The sequence below is a fragment of the Melitaea cinxia genome, chromosome 24 (genome assembly GCF_905220565.1).
Source record: "Melitaea cinxia chromosome 24, ilMelCinx1.1, whole genome shotgun sequence".
Lineage (NCBI taxonomy): Eukaryota > Metazoa > Arthropoda > Insecta > Lepidoptera > Nymphalidae > Melitaea > Melitaea cinxia.
In genome coordinates, this window is record NC_059417.1 from 5,869,833 (window position 1) to 5,885,383 (window position 15,551).

At 36.9% G+C, this 15,551-nt stretch overlaps 1 protein-coding gene across 1 annotated transcript in view; it reads left to right on the forward strand.

The window, feature by feature from the left end:
• Positions 1-15,551, forward strand: part of LOC123665476 (ubiquitin carboxyl-terminal hydrolase 20) — a 30,469-nt gene that overhangs the window by 8,695 nt on the left and 6,223 nt on the right. The window contains exons 4-17 of the mRNA XM_045599775.1: positions 713-845; positions 1,779-1,929; positions 2,492-2,579; positions 3,106-3,198; positions 3,920-4,019; positions 5,811-5,889; positions 6,402-6,502; positions 8,266-8,398; positions 10,718-10,832; positions 12,157-12,294; positions 12,898-13,013; positions 13,396-13,574; positions 13,951-14,140; positions 15,351-15,464. Coding sequence (XP_045455731.1) covers positions 713-845; positions 1,779-1,929; positions 2,492-2,579; positions 3,106-3,198; positions 3,920-4,019; positions 5,811-5,889; positions 6,402-6,502; positions 8,266-8,398; positions 10,718-10,832; positions 12,157-12,294; positions 12,898-13,013; positions 13,396-13,574; positions 13,951-14,140; positions 15,351-15,464 — 1,730 coding nt within the window. The remainder of the gene's footprint in view (positions 1-712; positions 846-1,778; positions 1,930-2,491; positions 2,580-3,105; positions 3,199-3,919; positions 4,020-5,810; positions 5,890-6,401; positions 6,503-8,265; positions 8,399-10,717; positions 10,833-12,156; positions 12,295-12,897; positions 13,014-13,395; positions 13,575-13,950; positions 14,141-15,350; positions 15,465-15,551) is intronic.

Consider the following 15,551-nt stretch of genomic DNA (forward strand, 5'->3'; position numbering starts at 1 on the left):
TGTTTTTGCTTGCAATTGAAAAAAAACTGATTTAAATTACATCGACCAGTAGGAATACAACGTAGGTCGACGATAAAAAAGTTTAGTTAATACTCATTGTTGAATGACTCAAAAAGTACTAGTCAGATCTCGATTAACCACATGAAAATTGCCAATTTTCTTAATCTTCGATAACGACTATTTCGTCGATACTTTTACTTGTCGATGTAACTTCAAACTCGGTTTTCTTTTTACGTTTGCGAGCAAACACAATTATTTGAAGTTGGTTAACAACATTGAGAAAAACAAATGCACACATTAACTTGGTTTTTACTGGCTTTGTAACTAATTTTGCTATTATAATCTCGCTTCAGCCTGTAATATCCTACTGGGCATAGGCCTCTTTCCCCGTGTAGGAGAAGGATCAGAGCTTAATCCACCACGCTGCTCCATTTTAGTATAATCTAATATGTAATATTATATAATCAGATTTTATTATAATCTAATATTTAAAAAATTTAGTCTGATATATTGTGTATGTTCTCCGAGACCAACACAATGATTCAGCCTATACTATCCCACTGCTGGACATAAGCCTCTTTGTCCATGTAGAACGCTAGACAACATGTTACAAATAAAAGTTCTTTTGTGATTTGTGTGCTATAAAAGTAACAGTAATCTTAAAATACGGTAATTCTTTATAATTTCTGTAAATCAGTTAAAATATTCACAGATGAATCCAGATTCAACAACCGTGGAAGATATGACGGTGAGAACACGTCAGGGGTCGATCGGGATAGCTGTGAACTCAGACGATGACCTCGATCCCGACGACATGGAGAATGATGAGGAACAGCGGCCTAAAGGTATCAGAGCCTTTATTTGTAACAGCTTCAGATAATGAAGCGTTTAATTCTAGTGTGTGATCAGATATTTCAATGCAACATTAAGATGTGTTCCTATCATGTAGTAAAAGTACATTAAAAAAAAACACTTATCGTGTTCTTATCAATTTATAATAATCATTTAATATATATATTATGTTAAATCCCTCTTCATTTTTTTCTGCTCTATTATTCATGCTATAAATATAGTTAAAGTGGCGATAAAATTCCTGAATTTACTGATATAATTTAAAAAATGAGCAAAAGATCCACGAAAGTTCCAAAGATCGCCATCTACCTGGTGAGCAGAAAGAACTCTTTCCCACTAGAACTTGTTGCCCCACTCGCAATGTCTTGTGTACCTAACCCTTTCTCAATAAATAAAGTAAATCCATTATCTAATAATTCCAACCTATCCGAAAATTAGGCTTTAAAGGGACACTTAGGCTGTATGACTGACGCTTAAATCAGGATTAGTGCCTCCATACTCCTCGGCAATACATGTCTTGTGACCATTTTTCCGGGTCTATCGGTCCAGCCTGCTCTATAAACCAGTCGTGTCATTGTCTCCATTTATGAAAAAAAATATATATAAATTTTTGAACGCCATCTTTTGGGTCTGTGGACTATTTATTTATTTTTTTATACTTTATTGTACACCACAAATATATTACAAACAAAGCATAAAGATAGTTACAGACAGTGAAGTACAATGGGCGGACTTATGGCTAATTAGCCATTTCTTCCAGACAACCCATTATCGTGTAGCTGCTGGCACAGCGCTCTCTACTTAACCTTTCGCTTGCCGGTTTGAGTCTCGTCAATACACCGATCTTCATAGTATAACATTAAATCCCTTACTTTAGGAGCAGACGACCGCGTATGTTGTAGACATTAATTTATTTTGCCGGCCAGGCCTGGTGGGGCTGCAGAACATGGGCAACACGTGCTACATGAACGCCGCGCTGCAGGCGCTCAGCAACACGGAGCCGCTGTCGTCGTACTTCCTGCAGTGCGCCGCCGCCGTGGCCGTGCTCGCCGCCGACAAGAAGCCGGGCCTCAGCCGGTAACTGCCCCGCGACCATATGATGACTACCGGGGCACGACACCCCGCAGGGACCATCCCGAGCGGGAACCGAACCCGCAAACCGTTGCTGTTTTAGGCGACTACTAGCACCACTTCACCGGAGCGATTCTTATAACTAGCTCTATATGCTACCGCCTCTGTCTCCATGCTAAAGAGTATCTAACACTATTCAGTTAATTTTGATTATTTAATGCTCCTTTCTTTACTATTGTTGCTTGTTGTACTTATGTCACTATAGTCATTATTAATTCATAATAAACGAACACACATATGTACAGGTTTCATGTTTATTTTTACTATTTTTTTTTTTGAAACAGTAGTTTTGTTTGAAACTATCCTGTAGCTTAAACTGTGAATAATTAGCTATCAACAGCGTTCGTGAGGTTCAAACCCATACACGCATACACATTATAACACACACAGCAGTTCAAACTAAATCAAATCAATTTGTAATTTTGTATGAATATTATTAATTAGATATAGTTTGTTATCAAGAAAACAAACAAAACTAGTAATAATTTGTAAAATATTTTCTTTTCAGAGCATACCAAAAATTAATTAAAGAAATGTGGAGTAAAAAAACTAGAGGCTACGTTGTACCTAATGGTATTCTATATGGAATACGAAATGTAAGTAAAATCTTAGATTAAATACGTCAAATAAAAAAAAAATCCTTATTTTTTTCTAAAGGTATAGAGAAATTAATATATCTATACAAAAAAATAAAATTGAAGTGTCTGTTTGTAATATTAAAATAACTGCTTTTTACTAAATGCAGATGGATGTATGCACGGTACATATACCAAAATAACATTTTTTATAATTTTTGTCTGTCTGTCTGTTTCGGCTAATCTCTAAAAGGTCTGTTTAACATTGTTTTTACTCTATTTAAATTTACTGTGAGGTTTCCATCAAATATAAAAAATAAGAAATTCTTCTATTATTAATAAAACGAAATAAAATTAGAATAGAAGTTATTGTAAGTATTTATTTACATAACTAACTGCTAAGATACAAATAACCAGTATTATATGATATACTCATACTCAGTGGCTAGGATTTCTGTTTATCTGTCTAGTTATTATGTGTCAATAGTATGCAATTTTTGTGTATTTTCTAAACAATTACATGAGTAATAGAATTTTTTCCTGTCAGGTTCACCCCATGTTCCGAGGGTACCACCAACATGACACTCAGGAGTTTTTGCGGTGTTTCCTCGACCAGTTGCATGAAGAGTTGAAGGAACCGGTCAGTATGAAGATATATTGATGATGAATCTGTTGAATATATACGACTAGGTCGGCAAACAAGCGTATGGCTTACCGGATAAAGCTACTGTAAGCAGTTACCGTAGCCTATAGACGCCTGCAACAATCCCAATCCCCCAGGAGCTCTGGCAACCTTTCTCACCACAAGAACACAACACTGTTGCTATCAGTATTGTTTAGCTGTGATCTTCTGTAAGGTCGAGTTACCACCCCAGACGGAATGCTCCAGATATTGAACAGAATGTTCCCTTCCCTTCTTTTCCTATCCTCAATAAAATAATACATTCTTTCTATATATTTATATAGAGCTGTTTAAACAACTAGCAGTACTATAACACATGCTGTTATAGATTGCAAACATGCAATTTTTTCTATATTATAGCTAAAATTTATCAGACTGATTTTAAAAGTTCTTTCACACTTTCAAACTAATAAAAATCCTAAATTTTATTGAAAGAAAATGTGTGAAGGAAATTTGTATAAATTTATAGTTGTAACCTATATCAATTGTGTCCATATTGTGAGCAAATTTTATCCTCAGTACAATTGCACTAAGATTGGATAGAATTCTTTTAACAGCAACAAATACTACATCTTAGATGGTTTTTTTCTTTTGTAAGATAATAGTGTGTCAAGGATGGATTATATGCAATAACACAGAAGTGTATATAATATGGTTAACTAAATCAAATTTATTTCAGGTGTGGGATAGTACGTCAGAAGACAAGCTGACCTCAGAAGCAGACGGCGACCACGACATCCGAAATGTACATATTAGACGTAGAGCCGCTTCTTCTGGAGGTAATGAAATATTTAAATTTTCGAATTCGACATAAAAGTTATTGTTCAGTTTACAGGATTATCAAATAAATAAATTTCTAAAATAAAAGTAGCCTAAGTTACACCTTTATTATATCAGCTATCTGCCAGTGAAAGTCCCGTCAAAATCGGTGCAGACGTTTCAGAGATTAGCCGGATCAAACAGACAGACAGACAAACAAAAATTGTAAAAAAAAATATTATTTTTGTATATGTACCGTGTATACATCCATATGCATTTAGTAAAAAGCGGTTATTTTAATATTACAAACAGACGCTCCAATTTTATTTATTTGCTTAGATAAGTTATTGCTTAGATACGCTATTACTACAAGATCAATAATTTGAATGTGGTAATATAATTTGTCTATAGACTTTAGGAGATACCTCAGAATAATCTTTTTATGTTTCTTTATTTGCTTGATGGGTAGTAACATAAGGATATGTTTATGCGATTAGAATGTATGCATTGGTAAGTCTGTTGAGATAGTTCATAGGCTGTAAAAAAATCCCACTACATCATCGGCGTCGTCTAACTAGACGAACTTCTAATTGAACTCAATTATGCAATTATTTCTAATGGTCTAAGATCCGAACATAAATCGATCTTCACCGAGCCGATAATAGAATGAAACATACTTTATAATAAATTTAGTATATTAGATAATTTAAAAGATAGATCTATCATAATATTCAAATACTTTTTTTCCACATTGATGAAATGCTATACAGAATTCTTATTATTTAGTCTCTAGTGTTGTTGTTACTCTTTTTTGTTTATTTGTGTAAAACGAATGATTATTCAATTAAAAAGACATATTTAATACATAAAAATATTTACTAAGATTGTTTGCGTGTTGTTAGTTCTGACCTATTTATTGCAAACCGTCAAATTTACCGTTAACTGCATCAACCGGCGACGTTTCTGTAATTTCAAGTTATCACTAATCCCCATTACGATCGCACTTAAAAAATAAAAATTTATATAAAAAATTATCATCCCCTCCTGTTTCCCGCCCCCTTCTGCCTTCCTGATTCCGATTCCCGCCCGAGACTAGATGGAATATTTGTATTGATATATTTATATAGGTATTATTTCTATGGATATTTATCAAAACCATATTTACCTATAACAGTCGACTGTTACCTATAACACAAGCATTAAGTTGCTTACCTGAGGAACAGACGACCGTGTGTATGTTAAAAGATATTTATTTATTATATCTATTTGCTTATAAAACCCACAGAACAAACCTCGGTTATTATTCCCTCATCCCTAGACTGAGTAGGCTCTACAGAGAATTTACAGTTAAAAACAAGTCATTAGACATCTTTGCAGATAACTTAGCTGTATTTAAAAAGAAACTATTAAAGTCATTTGATTCCTCAAATCAAAAGTTATGTAGCACTAATATTAACTTATCTTAATTTATAATAGTAATAATTATGTATTTAGTTCTTTATTTTGTATGTATTTTTTTTTTAATTTAAATCCTATATGTTTAAAATATTTTGATGCTGATGACTCAATTGTCTAAAGCGCATGCTGTAACTACCTTTAAGAGGAATTATATGTATATACTTGATACCTTTGCATATATCTAATTGTAAATTTTTTAAACATGCAATTCTGTTGGTGGTTCTAATTAAATAAATAAATAAATTTATTTATTTCATTCGGAAAATCTTACTCGGGTTACTACTATTGGGTTCTACGTAGGTAGAATTTCGGGAAATAGCGACTAAATAGAAACAATGATTGTATGCCGATAGCCAGCGACGCGCCCTACTTCGCCAGGATGAGGCGGAGATCCCCCGCGCCCGGCAGCGACCCTCGCGACGGGTACTTCCGGTGAGATTTATTTATTTTGCTATCTTTTGTCCCTAAATTCGTCTGCATACTATTATTACTTAGAAGAGCATTCGATTTTAGTAATATGTTTATTTTTATTAATAAAATTGTTTTAAAACGGGATATTTGGCATGTTTTTTTATTTTCATTTTGCGGAGTCTCGTGAACAAGACATTCGTAGATAATATCGAAATATTGAGCTCCACAAAATGAAAAAAAAAGGCAAATATCCCGTTTTTAAATAATTTTAAAGAGCATTTTTGGAAATAATATAACTTTTGAGGTTCGCATATACAAATTTACTTTTTTGCATCTTCGAATATAAAGTATTTTAACGCAAACATTTTTCTTCTTGCTAAAAGTCTACCCCTGTACCAAATTAAAAAAAGAAGTATCCGATTGACAGTTTATTAAAATATATTGCCTCCTGTATAATATACATTGCATACTAAGTAAAAAAAAAACACTTAAATTTCATGTTTTTTTCTAATCTAGTAAACTTTTCTCCTCAGGGTACAGTCACAGTCAGAAGGCATATCGCGTCACCGGAGGTCGGCCAGTTTCGCGGGCACCCACCACTTTACTTATAACGTACTCTCACATCAAATGAATGGTAAGTATTAAAGCTAAATAAGTTATTATATACTAGCTGTACCCTGCGCGCGTTGCTACGCTCTTGTTTGGTCGTACCATCTCAGAAACCTTTGTGGGATTATGCTCAACACTTTACTGAAGATCATGACGTGATCAAATGCATAGTTTACGATTCTATAAAGGACATACAGACAAACATTCGTTTTTATATATATAGATTAAACCTATTTTCTAATATCTGTCTAAAAATTAAAGTAAAATTCTATGTTAATAAGTAAAATATTTGTAATGTCATTGATACCTTTAAGGCAAACATAACCGCGGGCTGATTTAATAGTAATCATTTATTTCAGAAATAAATCCCATGTTCTAAATTAAATTATGTGCTAGTAACAAGTACACTTAAAATAAAATAAAACAAAAATAGGGTTAGTAACAATTACATTATATAAATTAAATTAAATCAAAATTTGTGGCTTCCGGTGAGACTCCCGTGCTAAAACATAGTAGTCCGCAGCGAGAGCACGGAGCTGTATCCAGCGATAAATCAGTGGGAGTCCCACCGGTTGGCCGACACACGCACACTCGGGACGGTGTTGTTCCGCGCACTCGGCCAGTGAGGCGCACCGCTCTAACGATCGCGTGGGAGCATCAGTGCTGCATCCTGAGCATCCTGAACGCGTTGTTGCATTGACACGCAGCGCCGTGAGCTCGCTGCGTGCAGGCGACCCACAGGCTGCACGTGTAGAAAGATTGGCAGGAAGCTTTGAAAAGCGTCAGTTTGGTTTGTTTACTACAGCGTGCGAGTCTGTGAATCGACATGTTACGACGAACAGACAGCGCCCTACGCTCTCTTTCAATGTCAACCGTGTCTGACAAGTTCCCAGTGCCCCAGATATTTGAACCAGTCAACTCTTCAGCTGAGATCCACCAAGTAACACAAGTAACTCTCCTACTCCCCGTATCCTTAGCCCGAAAAACCATTAATTCACTTTTAAGCGCGTTATATTTGAGCCCATGAGCCACTGCATATTCCTGACATAATTTAAGCAACTTAGTCAGGGCACCGATAGACAGGCTCAGCGACACCATATCATCTGCATAGCTATTGATGCACGTCCCGCCTACAGGGCATCCTACGTAAGTGCTGCTGAGCCCCTCGATCAGTTTATTCATATACAAGTTGAAAAGCTTTGGTGACGTCAACCCCCCTTGCGTCACTCCACATTCTAGCCCGTACTCATCCGACCTCAAGCCAGCCCATTTAACGCAATTCCTCTGATTGTCATGTTGGGTTGGTAACCGTAAATATGTGTATATATGTATATATAAGAAAATATCTAAATGAAATATTAAAATATATTTACAAAATGAAAATAAAGTTTAGTTTCTTATATTTTTGAGCGATAGATGTGTAATTGATATGACTTAAGTGAAAATGCGCACAGTGTATAAGCACACTTAGGTTTTACCCGAACTCCTTGCAAAATTGCTTAGTCTACCTGTACATTAGACAAATGTATGAATTAGCTTTCAACAAATTGTTAGGGCACAACCAGAAATATTTTGCTCAAAATTTGGAACAGCCCGATTGGCGAAGTAACTCAAACCTTACAGAAGATAAAAGATAAATTATGCTGCTTTTAAGCTCCTGGGGAGGGTCAGAGTCAGGGTCGGCAACGCGGTGGCAATGTCTTTTGGCCAATATACATAGGCGTTTCTACGCCAACTTGTAGTTAGTAAAAATTACACACTTCTAACCAATCCCACAACATATTCCAGGTACAATAGACTCAAACCAAAGGGATGTGGGTTCGGAGTCAGAACTGTCGTGCTCCAGTGAAGCGGAGGAGAGGTACGAGACATGTTCGAGCGGAGCCAGCGACGCGCCCGACCCCAGGCCGGACCCCGCCCCGTGAGTTGTCTAAAATATTCTAGAATTTTCTATTTATCCTGTAGTAAGTTATTAATTTAGTTTCTGAAGACAAATGTTGGTATATTACTGAATTTGGAAATTGTTATTGGTCTGTTTGGTTTTAATAGTAAAACAATGGATTTAATGAATGAAGTTATTTAAGGTAACTATTATTATTTAATGTTTAAAAACTAGCAAAATTTATTAACTCCACATTTTCTAACAAATTTCGAACTAACATTTACAAACTAAGTGGCTAATGTAGGTTATGGTCTATTAAAGTTTTAGATTTGGTCTATTAAGCATTTGTGAATATCATATCAAAAATTGACCGCTACAGCGGGGTTCGAACCCGCGTCTCCGACTGACCGTGTCGGCTCTCTAGCCAATTAAGCTATGGAACGATGTACCCGCTAGATCGAAATTTTTGATATGATGATTTTTATATTCGGTTTTGGTCTATTAAGGATTTACTCTTGATGACGCGTTAGCGCAGCGGTCACAGCAGTGGCTGTTGCGCTGTTTGTATAACGCTACCCCTGGTACCACTGTCACACTTCGAAACTCCATGTTTATGGAGATATTCATGGTTAAAGTTTTGAGGTTAGAAGAAGAATTTCGCAGCTTTCACACGTTATTTTCACATTTCACAAGCGTTTTTTTTTTCACATTTCACACGCTATTTTCACATTTATTACGTTGTTTTTATGTTTCATAAGTTATTTTCAAACGAGTACGTAAAAACGATCTCAACTCCAAGATCGACAAACAACACAACTTACGTTACTCATGCTTTCTTCCGTAGTTTTCACATGTTATTTTCACATTTCGCATATGATTTTAACATTTCACACGTTAATTTAACGTTTTCACACGGTTTTTTAACAAACGATACAACTGATGTTTTACAAGTGAGAGATATGTTTTAATAAAAACAACAACAACAAGCAACGTAAGCATAAATTCATTGTTTTTGTTTAAATAACTATAAAGGCAAAGGCCTAAGACCATACAGCCTTGTTTCATGTTATGTTTTTTACTCAAATATATTTTATTTTTATTTATTTACTGTTATATACGAAAAATACTCAATATTTTTTTTTTTCATTTTATATGAAAATAAATAAATAAAAAATATATATATATAGTGAAGTGAAAAACATGACATGAATAAAAAAATTACCCTAATCTATCTGACTTCAGAAAGGGCCGTTTATAGGCATAATTCCGTTACAAAAAAAAAACCCTTACCTATCTAATTTAAAAATTACACTTTTTATCGACAGTTTCGTTACAAAAAAAAAATAACCATAACCTATCTAATTTATATACCTATATAATTTTTTTTGTAACATAGTTTTCTTACAAAAAAAAAAAAAACCGCAATCTATCTATTTTAAAAATAACTCTGTTTATAGACGTAGTTTTGTTATAAAAAAAAAATAACCCTAACCTATCTAATTTAAAATTACTCTGTTTATAGACATAGTTTTTTTTACAAAAAAAAAAAAAATGAATTTATGCTTACATCACTTTGGAGTGAAACGATAAGTGGTGCGCCATTTTTTTAAAGCATCTATATCTCAGTCATTAAACATCAGTTGTATCGTTTGTAAAAAAAAACCGTGTGAAAACAATAACTTAACGTCTGAAATGTTAATATCAAGTGCAAAATGTGAATATAACATGTGAAAGCTATGGAACTAAGCATGGTTACCGCAAGTTGTATCGTTTGTTGATCTTGGAGTCGAGATAATTTTTACTTACTCCTGTTCGAAAATAACTTATTAAAGTTGCGAAACGGCGCATGGGTGGCACTCCCCGCAGCACCGGAGCTAAGGTGAAGTCAGGCGCGGAGCTCAAAGGTATTATAATAGCTTTAAATTCTTCCTAATCTCAAAATTTTAACCATGGATATCTCCATAACCATGGGGTTTTGAAGTGTGGCAGTGTTATCTTGTATAGCTTCCCCTACACCCTCCCCCATCCACCCCCAAAAACCCTATAATTCGTTTTTTTCTAATCTAAAGCTTAGCCAAAATTTATTTTTGAGTTTTTCCAACATGTGTTTGTATTTTGCCTCATGTGGACTCCAAATAACTGTGTTACTTTCCAGAACGCTTCTTACGAAGCTATTGTATAATATTTTCATAAGTGCGGCACTTTCAAGGTCAGAAGATTGTCTAAAAACATTTGTAATATGGTCGGCAAAACTAAAATCTGGACGCATTAAAATTCTCAAGTCACTTATTTTTATACTTTCTTCTTTACTTCGAAAATAATGAAAATGCTCAATGTTTCTAGTACGCATACGTGGAGCGCTGGCGGTTCGGGCGGCGGCGACGGCGCGGGCTCGGCGCGCTACCGCAGTATCGTGTCGGACGTGTTCGACGGCAAGCTGCTGTCGTCCGTGCAGTGCCTCATCTGCGACCGGGTGAGTTGCTTCTAGTAATCTATATATAACAAGCTGGGCCCCGCAGTTCCCCGTTGACTTAAGAAAAAAAATTTTTATCTCCCCTCTCCTTAATGCATACCTAAACTTCCTTTTTAAACAGTTGAAATTTTTAGTTGTGGATGCCGGTACAGCAAGCTATTATCTATAAAATGATAAGTAATTTCACGCTTCACGCTTCAGCCTGTAATATCCATACTACTGGGCATAGGCCTCTTTCCCCATGCAGGAGAAGGATCAGAGCGTAATCTACCACGCTGCTCCAATGCGGGTTGGCGAATATATTCCCTACTATGAGTAACGATCGCTATCAGGTGTGCATGATAACAACCGGGACCGACGGCTTAACGTGCTCTCCGAGGCACGGTGGGGAGACCCACAATGACTGCACAAACACCCAGATCACGGCAAACACCTGTATGGCCAACACAAATGTTTGTCATGTGCGGAGATCGAACCCGCAACCGCCAGCGCAACAGGCACAATCCATGGCTGTAACCGTTGCGCCAACGCGGCGTCAATTTATGTGGATAAGTAATTTATGTGGAGTAATTGTTAGGTTTTATCTAAAAAGGGAGGCAAACATCTAATCCTTAGCGTATTAATATATATGATACGTGAAGTAAAAACTTTATACCCCTTTTTACGAAAATTGCGTTGACGGACGTTATAGTTTATATAAAGAAGGAGTCCAGTGTACATATTTTTTTAAATTATGCATAAAAAATACAATAAATAAATTAAAAAAAAAAAAACATTACACACTATAACTATTAACTAGCATATATTTGACACACACACGCATATATACTCTTTTATTATTATTATTATAGAAAAATAGCCTTAATAATTTTCAAACTTATAATTTAAATTGAGTATGATCAAATTTTGAGCACTGGGCGACCACTAGTAATAATAAATATATAAATAAAACTTAAAGATTCCTCTAGGATTATCTCCGGTATCGAATACACACAATATGCAAGCATAAACATCCATACCACGGCAAACATCTGGCAAATACAAATGTTTGCTACGTGCAATTGTCGAACCTGCAACTGCCAGCACAAAGGCCGTAAGCCAGGGCTGTGACTTTTTATGTAAAGTGTCGACCAACTTAGTTTAAGTTACTTTAGTGTAAGACCCGGCCTAAGAAATATACCCTCATGTGCTTAATGACAATTTAGCTATGGTCTTCTGTAAAGTTGAAGTACATTCTCAGTCGGACTGCTTCAAATATTGATTTCTAAAAATACTACTTAATATTGAAACTTGCTAAGCGTTTAACAACTCCGATATCCCGCAGGTATCTACGCGCGTGGAGACGTTTCAAGACCTGTCGTTACCCATCCCGTCTCGAGAACACCTGGCCATGCTACGCTGCCAACAACCACCTCTCAGCCATACACCACATGCTTCACATGCGCATGCGCAGGAATCTTGGGTGAGTGTGTGCTTGTGTCTTGTTAACCGACTTTAATAAATGAAGAGGTTCTCAATTCAATTATAACGTGAAGTGACGTTGTGTTTAATCGAAAGTGGTACTTGTCGTGTGGTTCCATTTAAAGTTGATTGAGATATGACGAATATTTTTTGAGCTATCACTAATATGATTTACTTGACAATCTCTAATGCGATTTACTTGACAGATTTTTCGTTTACCTGCGTTTTATTGCTTATATAATATCATAATATGTAGTTGAAATCAGTTTTTTCGTTTACCTGCGTTTTATTGCTTATATAATATCATAATATGTAGTTGAAATCAGTTTTTTTTTTTTTTTTAATTTGCTAACAAACAATTATTGCACGTTATTTTCTTCTTTTTTTTAACTAATTGATTGATTTCACACACGAATGAATTTTCCTTAATTTCATTCACATTGAGTATCAGCCAATTATAATTTTATTTCATGATTGATTGATTCAGCCTGTATCATCCCACTGCTGGGCTTTAGCCTGGAATGGACAGCATTGAAAAAGATTCCAAATAGGAGAAATTTTCTTCTTCTTACTTGCTTCTTAGTTAGTATAATATTTCTTACAGATCTGGTGGCTATTGAGTTGGTTAAGGTCTTGGTTCTACGGACCCGTGGTGTCTCTACAAGACTGCCTCGCCGCTTTCTTTAGTGCTGACGAGCTCAAAGGAGATAACATGTATAGGTAAGTTGTAATATTTTTAAAGTTTTGTACCAAAAAAAGTGTCAAAGAAATTACATAAACTTTAAAATAATATAGTATGCTACAAGAACCGAAATGCAATAATGAGGAAACTAGAAATCTCGTGTTTAAATAAGACCTTTTTATACCCATGTAATACTAATCTAAGAAAACCACTCCCCTTAAAACAGAATTTTAACAAGTTCATAGAAAAGGTATGTTTAGTTTTGTTGGAATTTATCAGCATTTCTATAAATTTATATATAGAAAATTTCCATTTCAAAATCAATCCAACTCTTTTGAAAATTATTCTCAAACAAAACTCTTTTTAAATGTGTACTTTCACCTATGTAACAAAAATTACTCATTAAATGATTAATTTCAGTTGTTCCCGCTGTAACAAACTCCGCAACGGTGTAAAAATGTCAGGCGTGATCCGTCTACCGGAAGTTTTATGCGTTCATCTCAAGAGGTTTCGTCACGAGTTAATGTTTAGTGCGAAGGTTGCGGCGCGGGTGTCTTTCCCCATTAATGACTTGAATATGGCGCCGTATACTCATAAAGGTGAGTTTTTTTCGTCTATTCATTAAGGTAGGATATGGAAGAACATATCATTACAGTGATTCATTGAGGTAGGATATGGCAGAATATGTCATTGCAGTAGGGTACAGCAGTATATATCATCCAGGTAGGATACAGCAGGATATATCCTTCGCAAAATGTAGAGCAATCTGGGAAGTATCCCAACCTTACAGATCACAGCTAAATAACACTAATCTCAAGCAGTGTGGTGTTCCTGTGGCCAGAGCACCTGGGGAGAGTTGGGAGAGGATTAAAGATTAAAGGAATATAAAGTAATAACTTATTATTATAGTAATGATACGCTTAAAAGAGAATGACAAATGAGAAAATAGATTTAAAAAAATGAATTGTCGTTCAGAGTGCACATCGAAAGTCAGCCGCTACTCGCTGTGCGCGGTGATCTGCCACGCGGGCACGGCGGGCGGCGGCCACTACACGTGCGCCGCGCGCGCCGCCGACGGCCGCTGGGTGGCCTTCGACGACGCGGCCGTCGCGCCGCTGGCGCCGCACCACCTGGCCGCCTGCGAGGCCTACGTGCTGTTCTACCGGTGAGCGCCCCGCACACTGCACACTGCGTGCCGGTGTACTCTGTACACACTACACGTGCGCCGCACCACCTGGCCGCCTGCGAGGCCTACGTGCTGTTCTACCGGTGAGCGCCCCGCACACTGCACACTGCGTGCCGGTGTACTCTGTACACACTACACGTGCGCCGCACCACCTGGCCGCCTGCGAGGCCTACGTGCTGTTCTACCGGTGAGCGCCCCGCACACTGCACACTGCGTGCCGGTGTACTCTGTACACACTACACGTGCGCCGCACCACCTGGCCGCCTGCGAGGCCTACGTGCTGTTCTACCGGTGAGCGCCCCGCACACTGCACACTGCGTGCCGGTGTACTCTGTACACACTACACGTGCGCCGCACCACCTGGCCGCCTGCGAGGCCTACGTGCTGTTCTACCGGTGAGCGCCCCGCACACTGCACATTGCACACTGCTTGCCGGTGTGTTCTGCACACATTGAACGCAAACTACGCGCACACTACAGACACTGCACGCACACAATACGGACATTACACATACACAACACCTACATACACAATTCAAGTCATTTGTTATAATATCATCAGGTCAAATAAAATTGGACATTTCTACACCATATGCATACTATACGTACAACTACAGTCACGTTCATATGAGGCTTAAGTGGCAACATACGTACCCAATTTTTTTTATAGTGTAGTAAGAGGTGACTAAAGGATAACACAGTTCCACTACCACTTTGAAACTTAAAAAGCCGGCCAATGGCGGGATAATCATCCAACGGCTGGCTTTGAAATACACAAGCCGAAGACGGGCAGCAGCGTCCTCGGTTCGACAAAGCCGGCCCTGTGGTTTCCCACCCGCCTGCCCAGCGTGGTGACTATAGACAAAACACAGAGTTCGTACCATTTTTGGCGCAAACTTGGGGAGGCCTATGTCAAGCAGTGGACAGTGTGATATGCTGAAGTGATCTTCTGTAAGTTCGTGTACTTCCCCAATCGTTCTGTTCCAGATTTTGAGCAGAATATTTTCTGCTGTGCCCTACTACATCAGTTAAATGTGCATTATATGTGTTCATATAACATACTTGTGATGGTAAATAATTATTTTAGACACGCATGTAACCCACAATTTTAACAGTTAGATTAAGGGTGAATTTTTTTGTTTGTATTTGTAGGGTTTTCCGATTTTTAACAGTGTAAATTACTTTTACAGAAAAGTTAACCCACAAATGACAATATTGCGGCAGAAAGCAGCGGAAATACTAGAAAATGCAAGTTCGGAGCCTAATGACCTAAAATTCTACATTTCAAGGCAATGGATTAATAAGTGAGTTTTATGAAGATTAGTCCAATTTATTGTAAATAGCTGAATATTATAATTCTTCTCTACGCGTGGTTGTCACTTAACTACTTC